Here is a 12,882-nt window from a genome sequence, read left to right as displayed (position 1 = left end):
AAAAGAAAAAAAATTGTTATAAGTTGCAGTTTTAGAGTAACTATCCTGTTGGAAAATGAATGAGTCAGTTTTGTTTAGACATTTGTTATGGTTTGCACTTGATAAAACAACTTAAAGTGATACTGTTATATTCTTTTATTATTTTTTTAGGCATATTTGAAGTATCCTCAATCAATATATATATCATCAGCAGCTAAAAGTTTGATGAACAAGCTTTTAACTGACACAGATCATAGACTGGATTACCAACAAATCAGGAAACAAGCTTTCTTTGATAAAATAGACTGGGATAATATTAGAAATGGTATTAAATTGAAAACTTCTTAAGATTTGATTTAGTAAGAAGAAGAATATAAACTTTTGTAATTAAATTTTAATATTGAACAGTTTTCTAGTAAGCATATAGAACCAATATTTTGATACATTTAACAGGTACTTATTCAAATGAATTCTAAAATATTAAAAGAAAAATTGATAAATATATAAATTCTAGATTTAACAAGGTTTAGATTTGCAGAAGTTTTATTTGACTTAATAGAACAAATTTCAGATAGGTATAACATAATTTCATACCCGTAACCATTGAAAAAAGGGCTGGAAAAGATAAATACAAATATTGCTGTGAATAGATGTTTATAGGTATGACATGCTTATCTTCCTACATGTTAGGCTTTGATTAATATTATATAAAATCAGTTGAGTAAAGAACTAATGCTTTTCTTAGCTTTCGACATTTTGTTTTCTTCAGAAAAAAAATATGTTTATAAAATAACAGTTGAATTACATTGTAAAACATTAAGAAAGGCATAGTTTATATGTATGAATTAATTATGTTACAGAGACTGCACCATTTGTGCCTCACCTAGAAAGTCTGGATGATACATCAAACTTTGAGGAGTTTGAGAAGATAAAACATCCTCCAGTGTATGATGACCACAAATATGATAGAGACTTCTCAGGCAAAGATTTACCCTTTGTAGGCTTTACCTATACTGAGAATAAACCAGCTGATAAGTAAGCTTATCTATATATAATTGATAGACAAATAAAGTCTTTGCACTTGTGAAATTATTAATTATTCTCAGGCCTAACATGTGGTTAATGTTTGAATGATTAAATAAGCTGTAAAACCAATAAAAAATTTGTGAATTATTTTTTTTTTATTTCTTTTTTAAGTCATTGCTTTCAAAAATACATATTAGATATGTAAAAAATATTAAAAAAATTTGTATTCTTAAAGAACATAGGAAATACATTATTAGATTAGATTTTTATTATGATATTTACTATAACAGAAAGGACTTCTTTTTTCAGAAGAAAATCAAAGAATAGCATTGATATTGATGCATCAGTTAGTATGTCTAAGCGACGCTCTGGTTCGGGAGCAGATCTTACCTTGACTGTAAAAATATCTGAGATGAAGAAACTTAGAAAGAAATTTAATAGGCTCAGATCAACAGTAGAGCAGCAGAAACTGTCACTAGAAGATAAAGAAGAAATGATAGAAAAACTTGAGCTTGAGAGTCAGAACTACATAGCTAAAACTAATGTGAGTAAAGTCTGAAATTTGTATATCAGCAAACTAATTTAAGTGAGATCTCCACTTTCCAGAGAATTATATTTCATAGGCCTGGAGTTCTTTTAATGTCCTCCACAGAAAATATGTTCAAAATAGTCAAATTTCCCTATGATGAAAATCTTAAATAAAAAAAAAAAAATGGTAGATTCTCAATTATTAGGTTGGGAAAACATTATTGGAATTGGTGTCAAATGGCATAAAATGTATTGTAGTACCAATACACAACAAATTAATGTTCATTATCAATGGCTCAGGCTTTCAAATTTGAAATCACCATTTAGCTAATCTGTTACAACTTTTTCTTCCTTTTTTTAATGATGGCTGTTGAGTGGTATCAATATTTTATATTTAGCTTGTAAAATTAACATTTTTTATCCCATACAGCGTTTAAGCAAGCAGGTAGAAGTGCTAGTAGAGGAGCGTGTTGCCACTGAATCAAAAACAGAACAATTGTTGGGAGAGTTCAATGACATGCAGACAGATGCAAAACAGATTGAGGAAAATTTACATCAGCTACAGCTAGAAGAGTTACAGGTACCATACTTATAGTTCACTTTCACCACCAATCACCTTGTTTAGCCATTTCTTTCAAATTTCCCTAAATCATATTAAATTTCTGAAAACGTCAGATGAAGTGCCAGTGGTGGCAGAAAAAATACCTTAATAATAACCTTTAGAAAAAAATAAGATCTTTATGAATACAGCCCCTGGCATTAAAAATTAGGTTAGAAATTTCTGCCTAGAAAAGATTGGTGTTGGCATAAAGATGACATATTACAATAACTGCAGTCATCAACATCAAAATGTTATTATAATTTATATGAGTGTGGACCGTATGTTTGCTTATTCTTTAGAAGAGAGGTACATAGTAAATAAACGTTATGTGTTGGTGTATCCATTTTCCCAAGTTGTCTCCCTTTCATGTACATGAAAATACCCTTTTTTCAACACTTGCTAAATGGTTAGGTGTGTTTACCAAACACATGTTCTTGTTTTCATAAACTATTTAATATCTGTATTCAATTTAGTAGGGAAAATATTAAACTTTAAATTTAATTATCTAAAAGTTACAATATATCCTTGATCATGAAAATATATTTCAAATATTATAAATTTATCAACATGTATGTTGTGTAGTATATAGATATGGACTATTTTGAGTATAGGATGTGATAGTACAGTTGGAAGAAGAGAAGAGTGTATACATGAGGAAGTTAGCAGGACGAGATAAACAGATAACATCATACCGGGAACAACTAGAGACCAGTCAGAAACAAGCTGCTAATTTACAGTTTAGACTAGATAAGGTTTATACCCATGTTATTATACCTTCTCATATACAGCTGAAATAACATTTTCCACCGTGACATTTTCTGATTTGTCATCAGCAAAATACTTTGAGCAACTCTTTGTGAACATAGACAATTCCTATTTATTATCATGTTTCATGTAATAAAAATACTGATCTATCTTTATAAAATCTTACTGAAAAGTGTTTTACATTGGTCAAGCCACTAACATTTAGTCAAAGATTTTGTATACATGTACTTGAAATATCTTCAGACTTTGTTTGTTTTCACAATTCTATAGGAGAGACGAAAGTCCAGGGATGATCAGAAACGAGATTTAGTATTGCTAGAAACAAGGGAGGATAAATGGAAAATCCAGGTTGAAGACAAAAATGCTGAAATATCTGATCTTAACAAAAGAATTCTGGTATAGTATTGCTAAAGTTATTTTTTACAAAAACAATAAATTATTATTTCCAGTGAAAGTACATGTATAATGTCTAGTTATGTCAATATAAAATGCATTATTGCTTATGATAGATTGTTCCAGTTCACACCATTCTAATGTTATTATGCTCCCCGAAAAATTTCGGGGGAGCATATAGTCGTCCGGTTGTCAGTCCGAGCAAACATTTGATTATTATGAGCTTCATTCCGTAGTTAAATAAAGAACAAAAACTCATAAAATTCAAATTAAGAGCTATTTTTGTGTCGCCTCTACGGAGTAATGGCGACATATAGGGATCACTTCTCCATCGTCTGTCTGTCCGTCCGTCCGTCCGTCCGTCCGTCACAAAACTTGTCCGGACTACTCCTCATAAACTACTGGTGCAATTTCATCCAAACTTTACAGGAATGATCAGTACCAAGTCTAGTTGTGCATATTGTCAGCATTTTCCAGTTCAATGATTTTTGTCAGAGTTATGGCCCTTTAATAATTTTTAATTTTAAAGTTTGTCCGGACTACTTCTCTTATACCACTAATGCAATTTCAATGAAACTTTACAGGATTGATCTGTAGCTCAAGTCCTTGCGCATATTGCAAGGGTTTTCCGGTTGAATGATTTTTGGCCGAGTTATGGCCCTTTGATAAAAATGTTTCTTTTTCTGTGTGTTGCCAGATACACAAAAGCTTGTCCGGACTACTCCTCATACACTACTGGTGCAATTTTATCCAAAATTTACAGGAATGATCAGTACCAAGTCTAGTTGTGCATATTGTCAGCATTTTCCGGTTCAATGATTTTTGTTTGAGTTATGGCCCTTTAATAATTTTTATTTTTAAAGTTTGTCCGGACTACTTCTCTTATACCACTAATGCAATTTCAATGAAACTTTACAGGATTGATCTGTAGCTCAAGTCCTTGCGCATATTGCACGGGTTTTCCGGTTGAATGATTTTTGGCTGAGTTATGGCCCTTTGATAAAAAGGTGTTTTTTTTTCTGTGTGTTGCTAGATACGCAAAAGCTTGTCCGGACTACTCCTCATAAACTACTGGTGCAATTTTATCCAAAATTTACAGGAATGATCAGTACCAAGTCTAGTTGTGCACTGTCCGTCTGACTGTCCGTCTGTCACAAAATTTGTCCCAACATGAAATTGGCCATCATGAGGCGACACATGTGATTACTGATCGCTCTTGTTTTGTTTTTATGAGCTTATTTTGCTTATGGACGTTGGTCCAGGTGGTGTTTATGAGCTGATTTGCCTCATAAACATCAAAAGTTGGTACGTCCGTCCGTCAGTCCGTCTGCACTACCGAATAAGGATAGGGGGCCATCTAACTGTAAACAGAACAAAAGAGAACAATAGAGTTCATTCCGTAACAATAGAATAAGGGGCCATTGGCCCTCTATTAAACAATAGAAAATAACAAAAGAAATGGCCCCTTATTCCATTTCGGCCGGACATTTGATTATTATGAGCTTCATTCCGTAGTTAAATAAAGAACATAAACTCATAAAATTTAAAATTAAGAGCTATTTTTTGTTTTTATGAGCTTATTTTGCTTATGGACGTTGGTCCAGGTGGTGTTTATGAGCTCATTTGCCTCATAAACATCAAATTTTGGTAAGTCCGTCCTTACGTCCCAAATTCGTGTCCGGTCCATAACTTTGTTATTTGAAGTCGGATTTTAAAAATATTTCACAGAAATGATCACCATATTAAGACGACGTGTCGCGCGCAACATTTGGGTCGCTACCTTGAAGGTCAAGGTCACAGCATGACCTTGCAGCAAAATCGTGTCCGGCCCATAACTTTGTTATTTGAATTCGGATTTTAAAACTTTTTCACAGAAATGATCACCATATTAAGACGACGTGTCACGCGCAACATTTGGCTCGCTACGTTGAAGGTCAAGGTCACATCATGACCTTGCAGCAAAATCGTGTCCGGTCCATAACTTCGTTATTTGAAGTCGGATTTTAAAACTATTTCACAGAAATGATCACCATATTGAGACGACATGTAGTGCGCAACATTTGGCTCGCTACCTTGAAGGTCAAGGTCACAGCATGACCTTGCAGCAAAATCGTGTCCGGTCCATAACTTCGTTATTTGAAGTCAGATTTTTAAAATATTTCACAGAAATGATCACCATATTAAGACGACGTGTTGCTCGCAACATTTGGGTCGCTACCTTGAAGGTCAAGGTCACAGCATGACCTTGCAGCAAAATCGTGTCGGGCCCATAACTTTGTTATTTGAAGTCGGATTTTAAAACTTTTTCACAGAAATTATCACCATATTGAGACGACGTGTCGCGCGCAACATTTGGCTCGCTACCTTGAAGGTCAAGGTCACAGCATGACCTTGCAGCAAAATCGTGTCCGGTCCATAACTTCGTTATTTGAAGTTGGATTTTAAAAATATTTCACAGAAATTATCACCATATTGAGACGACGTGTCGCGCGCAACATTTGGGTCACTTCCTTGAAAGTCAAGGTCACAGCATGACCTTGCAGCAAAATTGTGTCCGGCCCATAAGGAATCATATTGAGATGACGTGTCGTGCACAACATTTGGGTCACTACCTTGAAGGTTAAGGTCACAGCATGACCTTGCAGGAAATTCGTGTCCAGCCCATAACTTTGTTATTTGAAGTCAGATTTTAAAACTATTTCACAGAAATGATCACCATATTGAGATGACGTGTCGCGCGCAACATTTGGGTTGCTACCTTCAAGGTCACAGCATGACCTTTCAGCAAAATCGTGTCCGGCACATAACTTCATTATTTGAAGTCGGATTTTACAACTATTTCACAAAAATGATCACAAATAATGAGACACTGTGTCACGCGCAACATTTGGGTTGCCACCTTGAAGGTCATGGTCACGGCATGACCTTGCAGCAAAATCGTGTCTGGCCCATAACTTCATTACTTGAAGTCGGATTTAACAACTATTTCACAGAGATGATCACCATATTAAATCCACGTGTCGCATGCAACATTTGGGTTGCTACAATGAAGGTCAAGGTCACAGCATGACCTTGCAGCAAAATCATGTCCGGCCCATAACTTCGTTATTTGAAGTTGGATTTTACAACTATTTCACAAAAATTATCATCATATTGAGACAATGTGTCGTGCACAACATTTGGGTTAATTTTACACTTTGAACTTTGTCTGTGACATGACTCTGACACTACAAGAGGTATACCTTCCTGTGTCCAAAACCTATTCGGGGAGCATCACCCGGTTCAACCGGCTCTTGTTTTCCCATAGCTTTTGATCTCTGATCTACATCATGGTGTTTAAAAAAAAAAAAAAACTTTCACCAGTACTGGGCTTCATATTTGGGTTGACTATTATTCTAAAAATCCTTCTTTATCCATCTTTATTGGTAATCTCTTTCCAAGTTCCATAACTGTATTGTATTTAAATGAATTATTTGGATTTCCCCTTTGCACAAATGTTTGATTTTTAAAGTTTTTGTGTGTTTCTGCTTCAAATTAAGGTATTCACTGAAAACTTCACACTTGATGGTCATAAAAATAGTTCACTATCAGCTATCAGTTTTAAGCATATAAAGCAACATAAATAGGAGGGAATATAAAACATTTGATGATTTTTATATATAAGTATATCTTTTAATCATAGGTGCATTAAGTAATGTAATAAGTAAGTAATAAGTAAGTAAAGTGTGTTTTTGATATTTAAGTAATTGTGTATATAATGACTGTGTTACAGGAGTTGGAAGATTTACTGGAGGCTTATGAGACACAGGAGAGCGAGTACATGCAACGAGAACAAGAGCTCCGCGAAAAACTGAAACACAGGGATAGTGATAGGAAAGATGTGGTATGTAATGTAATGTATAAAGATTTCTCAAATGTTCATCACTGTACATTCTGGTAGCAAATATTCTTTTAATAGAAACTTGGGTCTCTTTGGAATATTTATAGTATATTTGTAAACAGTGGAGGATAAAAGGCAAATAAAGAATATGTGTAAATAATAGACTTTTGAGCAGTCTGTGTCTAATAGATATTGTTTCTTCTTTTATTAGAAATGGACCCAAATGGTTATGAGGTTAAATTTAACTGACTCTGTGTAGACATTACCTTTCTTGTGTTAAAATCATCTACATATCACCTGCATGTATAATATCGTAAAATCTTAATATCTACCAGAATAAGTATATTTACTGTATTGACATTGACTGTAATATTTAAGGAAAAGTGCATTCTTTATGTATCTTAGAGCAAGTCGATAATTTTAGTAGCATTGGCTGATTTCTTAACGAAATTACAAATGTAAGCCATGCTCTGAAATCATTAGAAACATTCTAAACCAAGTACTATAAAACACTGAGATAACCAGAATTTTCTCTTTTTATTCATAAAACCTGAAAATGAAAGTGACAATATGTGCAAAATAATTCAAGGTAACATGTTCTGTATATATTTATAGGATATTAGAGTGATGGTACATACATCACCCTCTCCAAAGAAAGATCGAAGATACTCTGAAAAAATAAGGGTAAGTAACCACGATTATAACATGTTTAAAATCATAAAATTCAAATGACATTAGTATAGTTAATGCTAAAAAATTAAAGTAGGGACCTAAAGTAAATGGTATATTTTAACATCTTAACTGTCATTCTTCATCTTGTTGAAAATGGAGGTAACAGAAGAGCAGGTAGATGTGTCATCAGAGTTATAGATAAATGGTACAAAGGGTGATTCATTTCTATCTTACATAACTATTGATGAAACTTGGGGTCATCTAGGCCTATATGAACTAGATTCAAAACTAGATTCTATTATATGTAAAATACCAGTCTCCCACACACCATAGAAACCAAGCAAACTCTGAAGATGTGATGTTCTCAAAGTATATGTAAAGTTGTATTTGTTATATTTACACTAGGAATTGGAGGACAAGATTGAACAACAAGATAGAGAGAGAGCAAACTTTGAGAGTAAGGAGGAGGACTTGAAGGAAATTATAGAGGTAAAAATTAAAATGGTATATAACTAAGGTATATCAATGAATATCACTCTTGTTATACCCCCACAAACGAAGTTTAGGGGGGGTATATAGGAGTCAGCTTGTCGGTAGGTCCGTCGGTCGGTCCACATCATGGTTTCCGGACGATAACTAGAGTTTGGAATGAGGTATTGTAATCAAACTTGGTATTTAGCAACCTTATGTGGAAACTCCGGTTGGTATTGCATTTGGACCCCCTGGGGTCAAGGTCAAGGTCACTGTTACTAAAAATAGAAAAATGGTTTCCGGACAATAACTAGAGTTAGGAATGAGATATTGTTATCAAACTTGGCGTATAGCAAGCTTATATGAAGACCTGGGTTGGTATTGCATTTGGGCCCTCTGGGGTCAAGGTCAAGGTCACTGTTACTAAAAATAGAAAAATGGTTTCCGGACAATAACTTGACTTAGGAATGACATACTGTAATCAAACTTGGTGTATAGCAAGCTTATATAAAGACCTGTGTTGGTATTGCATTTGGACCCCCTGGGGTCAAGGTCAAGGTCACCGTTAGGAAAAATAGACAAATGGTTTCCGGACAATAACTAGAGTTAGGAATGAGATATTGTAATCTAATTTGGTGTAAAGGAAGCTTATATGAAGACCTGGGTTGGTATTGCATTTGGACCCCCTAGGGTCAAGGTCACCGTTACAGTGTTACTAAAAATAGAAAAATGGTTTCCGGACAATAACAAGAGTTAGGAATGAGATATTGTTATCAAACTTGGCGTATAGCAAGCCTATATGAAGACTTTGGTTGGTATTGCATTTGGGCCCCCTGGGGTCAAGGTCAAGGTCACCGTTACGAAAAATGGTTTTCGGACAATAACTAGAGTTAGGAATGAGATATTGTAATCTTATTTGGTGTATAGAAAGCTTATATGAAGACCTAGGTTGGTATTGCATTTGGCCCCCATAGGGTCAAGGTCACTGTTACAGTGTTACTAAAAGTAGAAAAAATGGTTACCTGACAATAACTAGAGTTAGGAATGAGATATTGTAATCAAACTTGGTGTATAGCAAGCTTATTTCCAGACCCCAGTTGCGATTACAATTAATTGAAATATTTCTTTGTACACAGTTGATAGTTTGTGTTCAAATTTTTCTTCAGACTACTTTTTTTTCAAAAAGTCAAAGTTGTTGGTGGGGGTATTTATCACCTTCAGTGATAGGTCTAGTTTGAATTGTTTTGTATTTTGAGCATTAAACATGAAATAAAACACTGACATTATTTATTGAGTACATGTATTATGTCATGAGAAAGGGAGTTTTTCATGTGAGCCTTGCTTAACAATTAGCATGCTTGATACTACAGTTGTGACCATTGCATACCAAGGTAAGCTAGCACATTTGTGCCATCTGATCATAATCTGCATCGTTCCTTATTCAGTCATTCCATGCTTTGAGACTTACCGTTAAAGAGGTGGTTTTGTCCAAATTGAAAGATGGACATTTTAATTTTAGATATTTTACATGGTATGGTTTAGTAATGTCTAGGGTACTGTCTGCACAAGTAAGGCTAGATCTTTACTGTTTTGGTATAATTGAAACCCCAACCAGAAGAGAAAAGAACAAATGTTGGTTATATTTGCAGAAATTAAAGAATGAGTTAATGACGAAGACAGAGAAAGCCAAATTAACAGCTGAGATGAAAGAGTCTATAGCAAACCAGGTACATGTGTACCAGGAAGAGGTGCAGCAACAAAAACAAATTATAAATGTAAGTTTTTTTATCTATTGTTGTTGTCAAGCAAATTTGGACGTTTCTTATTAAAAGTTGACAAATGTTCTTTTCATGAGTTTGAATTTGTGCAATCTAAGAACTTATCTGAAAACTGTAGTTTAAAATATATCATGATGTAATCACTAAAGATATATATACTGTATACTTCCTTGGTGTAAGCTGTTTTATATTTAATATTTAGTAACATTTGTTTTTCTTTTATGCAAGTTCAATGGACAAAATTTCAGTGTGAATGAAGAATAATTTTTTATCTGTAAAAAAATGAAATTCTTTTTTTAAATTTTCGGAATTTAAAGTGCAAAATTTCATGGTAAAAATCTTAAAAAAAATAAACTGACAGTCACCTATATTTTTGGGCCCTACTCCCAAAATTTGGGTTTTAAAGGGCTTGGGAATTTTTATTTTTAAATTTTATTTTTGGGTTTTTTCCCAAAAAAAGTTTTTTTATTTTTTATGTTACATTTTTCCACCCCGATTTTTAGCTTTTATATTGAAATTTTAAAAATACAAAAACTTTAAAATTTTCTTTATGTAAAAATTTTTTTTTCCCCCTTTATTACAATTTTTTTTAAGTACCCATATTTTTTTTTTGTGCCTTTTTTATTTAAGATAAATGTGGTTTATGTGTTATATATACTGTTTTAAACCCAGGAATTAAGGGAATGTTTAGACTTTTGTAGGGCCAGAAAAATGGACGATAAATCCACAAAAACCAAGTTTTTGGAGAAAAGGTCAAGGTCAGTAGTTTAAATTCTCTCATGTGAGACCTGCATCGTAGGGGGAAAACTTTTTACAAAATTAAATTTATATTTTTTATTATACACTTTGGGCTGTAAAAAAAAATTTGGGAATGCAATTTCAAAAAATTCTTTTTAAAGATTGAAAAAAATTTTGTTTTTTAAATTTTTTTTTTTTTTTTAACTCGGGTTTTCCCAAACTGTTAGTGCAGTCCAGTTATAATTAGAATTGGATTGTTGGATTGTAAAATGTGACTGCCCTGATATTACATTTCTGTATGTATTCCTATATATGAGTTCTATAATTATATTGAAGGAGTTGGAAGAACAGGTAGATCTTTATCGAGATGACAAGAAACAACTGATGTCAGAGGTCACCAAGGTCAAACAGGAGAGCAGTGATAGACAGTTCAAGATCACAGAACTTGAGAGAGTATGCACATAATTATGTTATCTGTAACTTTATTAGAGGAACATTTTTTGTGAAAATTAAGATGATTTTTTTTTATTAAACTATAATGTCTTGTATGTTAGTAAATTACCATGTAGGATCACCAAGATATATGGTTGTATTTGATACATTTGATATGCTGGAGGCAACTGTCCATCAATGCAACCAGTACAGACCAAGTGGTTTGCACTGTTCCAGGGTTCTCACTAGGACTTTAAAACATGGAGTCCATGGACTCCCAACCCTGAAAAAGTTGGAGTCCAAAAGCGCGTCGCAATTAATATGTTTACAGATTAGTTATTTAATGCTCACAATAGCATTGCTGATATTTTGAATCTTCAAGAGACTTTCAAAGTTTATAGTTATTCACAACAAACTCTGAACTACATAGTAAACTTATTGTTTTGTTGTTAATATTTATTTTAAAATTATTTCATTATAATGCATCAACACATGGAACTTGTTTTTAGCTCGACTTTTCTATGAAAAGGGGAGCTATCCTACTCGCCCCGGCGTCGGCGTTAGCGTTAGCGTTGGCGTCACACCTTGGTTAAGTTTTTCGTACCACCCCACTTTATTTCAGAAGTATTACAAGTATGGCTTTGAAACTTACCATACTTGTTCACCATCATAACCTCCATCTACAGACAAGAGTACATAACTCTGTCAAGGTTTTTGACAGAATTATGGCCCTTTTTTGACTTAGAAAGTGTATTGAGCTTGGTTAAGTTTTTTGTACCACCTCACTTTATTTCAAAACCATTGGAGGTATTGCTTTGAAACTGACCATACTTGTTTACCATCACGACCTTCATCAACAGACAAGAGGACATAACTCTGTCAAGGTTTTTGACAGAATTATGCCCCTTTTTGAGTTAGAAAATACATTGAATATGGGTAAAATCCACTTATTGCCTTAACCCTTTGAGATATTGCTTTGAAACTTTTAATGCTATTTCACATCATTACCCCCATCTGTACGCAAGAGAAGGTAACTCTGTCAAGGATTTGTTTTAAAAATTAAGGCCTTTTATCGACTTAGAATCTTGGTTAAGTTTTTTGTACCACCTCACTTTATTTCAAAACCATTGGAGGTATTGCTTTGAAACTGACCATACTTGTTTACCATCACGACCTTCATCAACAGACAAGAGGACATAACTCTGTCAAGGTTTTTGACAGAATTATGCCCCTTTTTGACTTAGAAAATACATTGAATATGGGGTAAAATCCACTTATTGCCTTAACCCTTTGAGATATTGCTTTGAAACTTTTAATGCTATTTCACATCATTACCCCATCTGTACGCAAGAGAAGGTAACTCTGTCAAGGATTTGTTTTTAAAAATTAAGGCCTTTTATCGACTTAGAATCTTGGTTAAGTTTTTTGTACCACCTCACTTTATTTCAAAACCATTGGAGGTATTGCTTTGAAACTGACCATACTTGTTTACCATCACGACCTTCATCAACAGACAAGAGGACATAACTCTGTCAAGGTTTTTGACAGAATTATGCCCCTTTTTGACTTAGAAAATACATTGAATATGGGTAAAATCCACTTATTGCCTTAACCCTTTG

At 33.7% G+C, this 12,882-nt stretch overlaps 1 protein-coding gene across 1 annotated transcript in view; it reads left to right on the top strand.

Annotated features, from left to right (window-relative positions):
* The window catches only part of LOC132715512 (citron Rho-interacting kinase-like), a 41,744-nt gene that overhangs the window by 4,991 nt on the left and 23,871 nt on the right, over positions 1-12,882 (top strand). Inside the window, exons 7-17 of the mRNA XM_060698518.1 lie at positions 151-304; positions 840-1,014; positions 1,315-1,549; positions 1,964-2,113; positions 2,746-2,886; positions 3,170-3,295; positions 7,065-7,175; positions 7,788-7,856; positions 8,250-8,333; positions 9,965-10,132; positions 11,168-11,284. Of these exons, the coding sequence (XP_060554501.1) occupies positions 151-304; positions 840-1,014; positions 1,315-1,549; positions 1,964-2,113; positions 2,746-2,886; positions 3,170-3,295; positions 7,065-7,175; positions 7,788-7,856; positions 8,250-8,333; positions 9,965-10,132; positions 11,168-11,284 (1,530 nt within the window). The remainder of the gene's footprint in view (positions 1-150; positions 305-839; positions 1,015-1,314; positions 1,550-1,963; positions 2,114-2,745; positions 2,887-3,169; positions 3,296-7,064; positions 7,176-7,787; positions 7,857-8,249; positions 8,334-9,964; positions 10,133-11,167; positions 11,285-12,882) is intronic.

Source organism: Ruditapes philippinarum, unplaced genomic scaffold (genome assembly GCF_026571515.1).
Source record: "Ruditapes philippinarum isolate M1 unplaced genomic scaffold, ASM2657151v2 ctg1678_1_1_1_1, whole genome shotgun sequence".
NCBI lineage: Eukaryota > Metazoa > Mollusca > Bivalvia > Venerida > Veneridae > Ruditapes > Ruditapes philippinarum.
The sequence above is the reverse complement of the archived record's forward strand: the minus strand, read 5'-3'. Positions and strand labels throughout refer to the sequence as shown.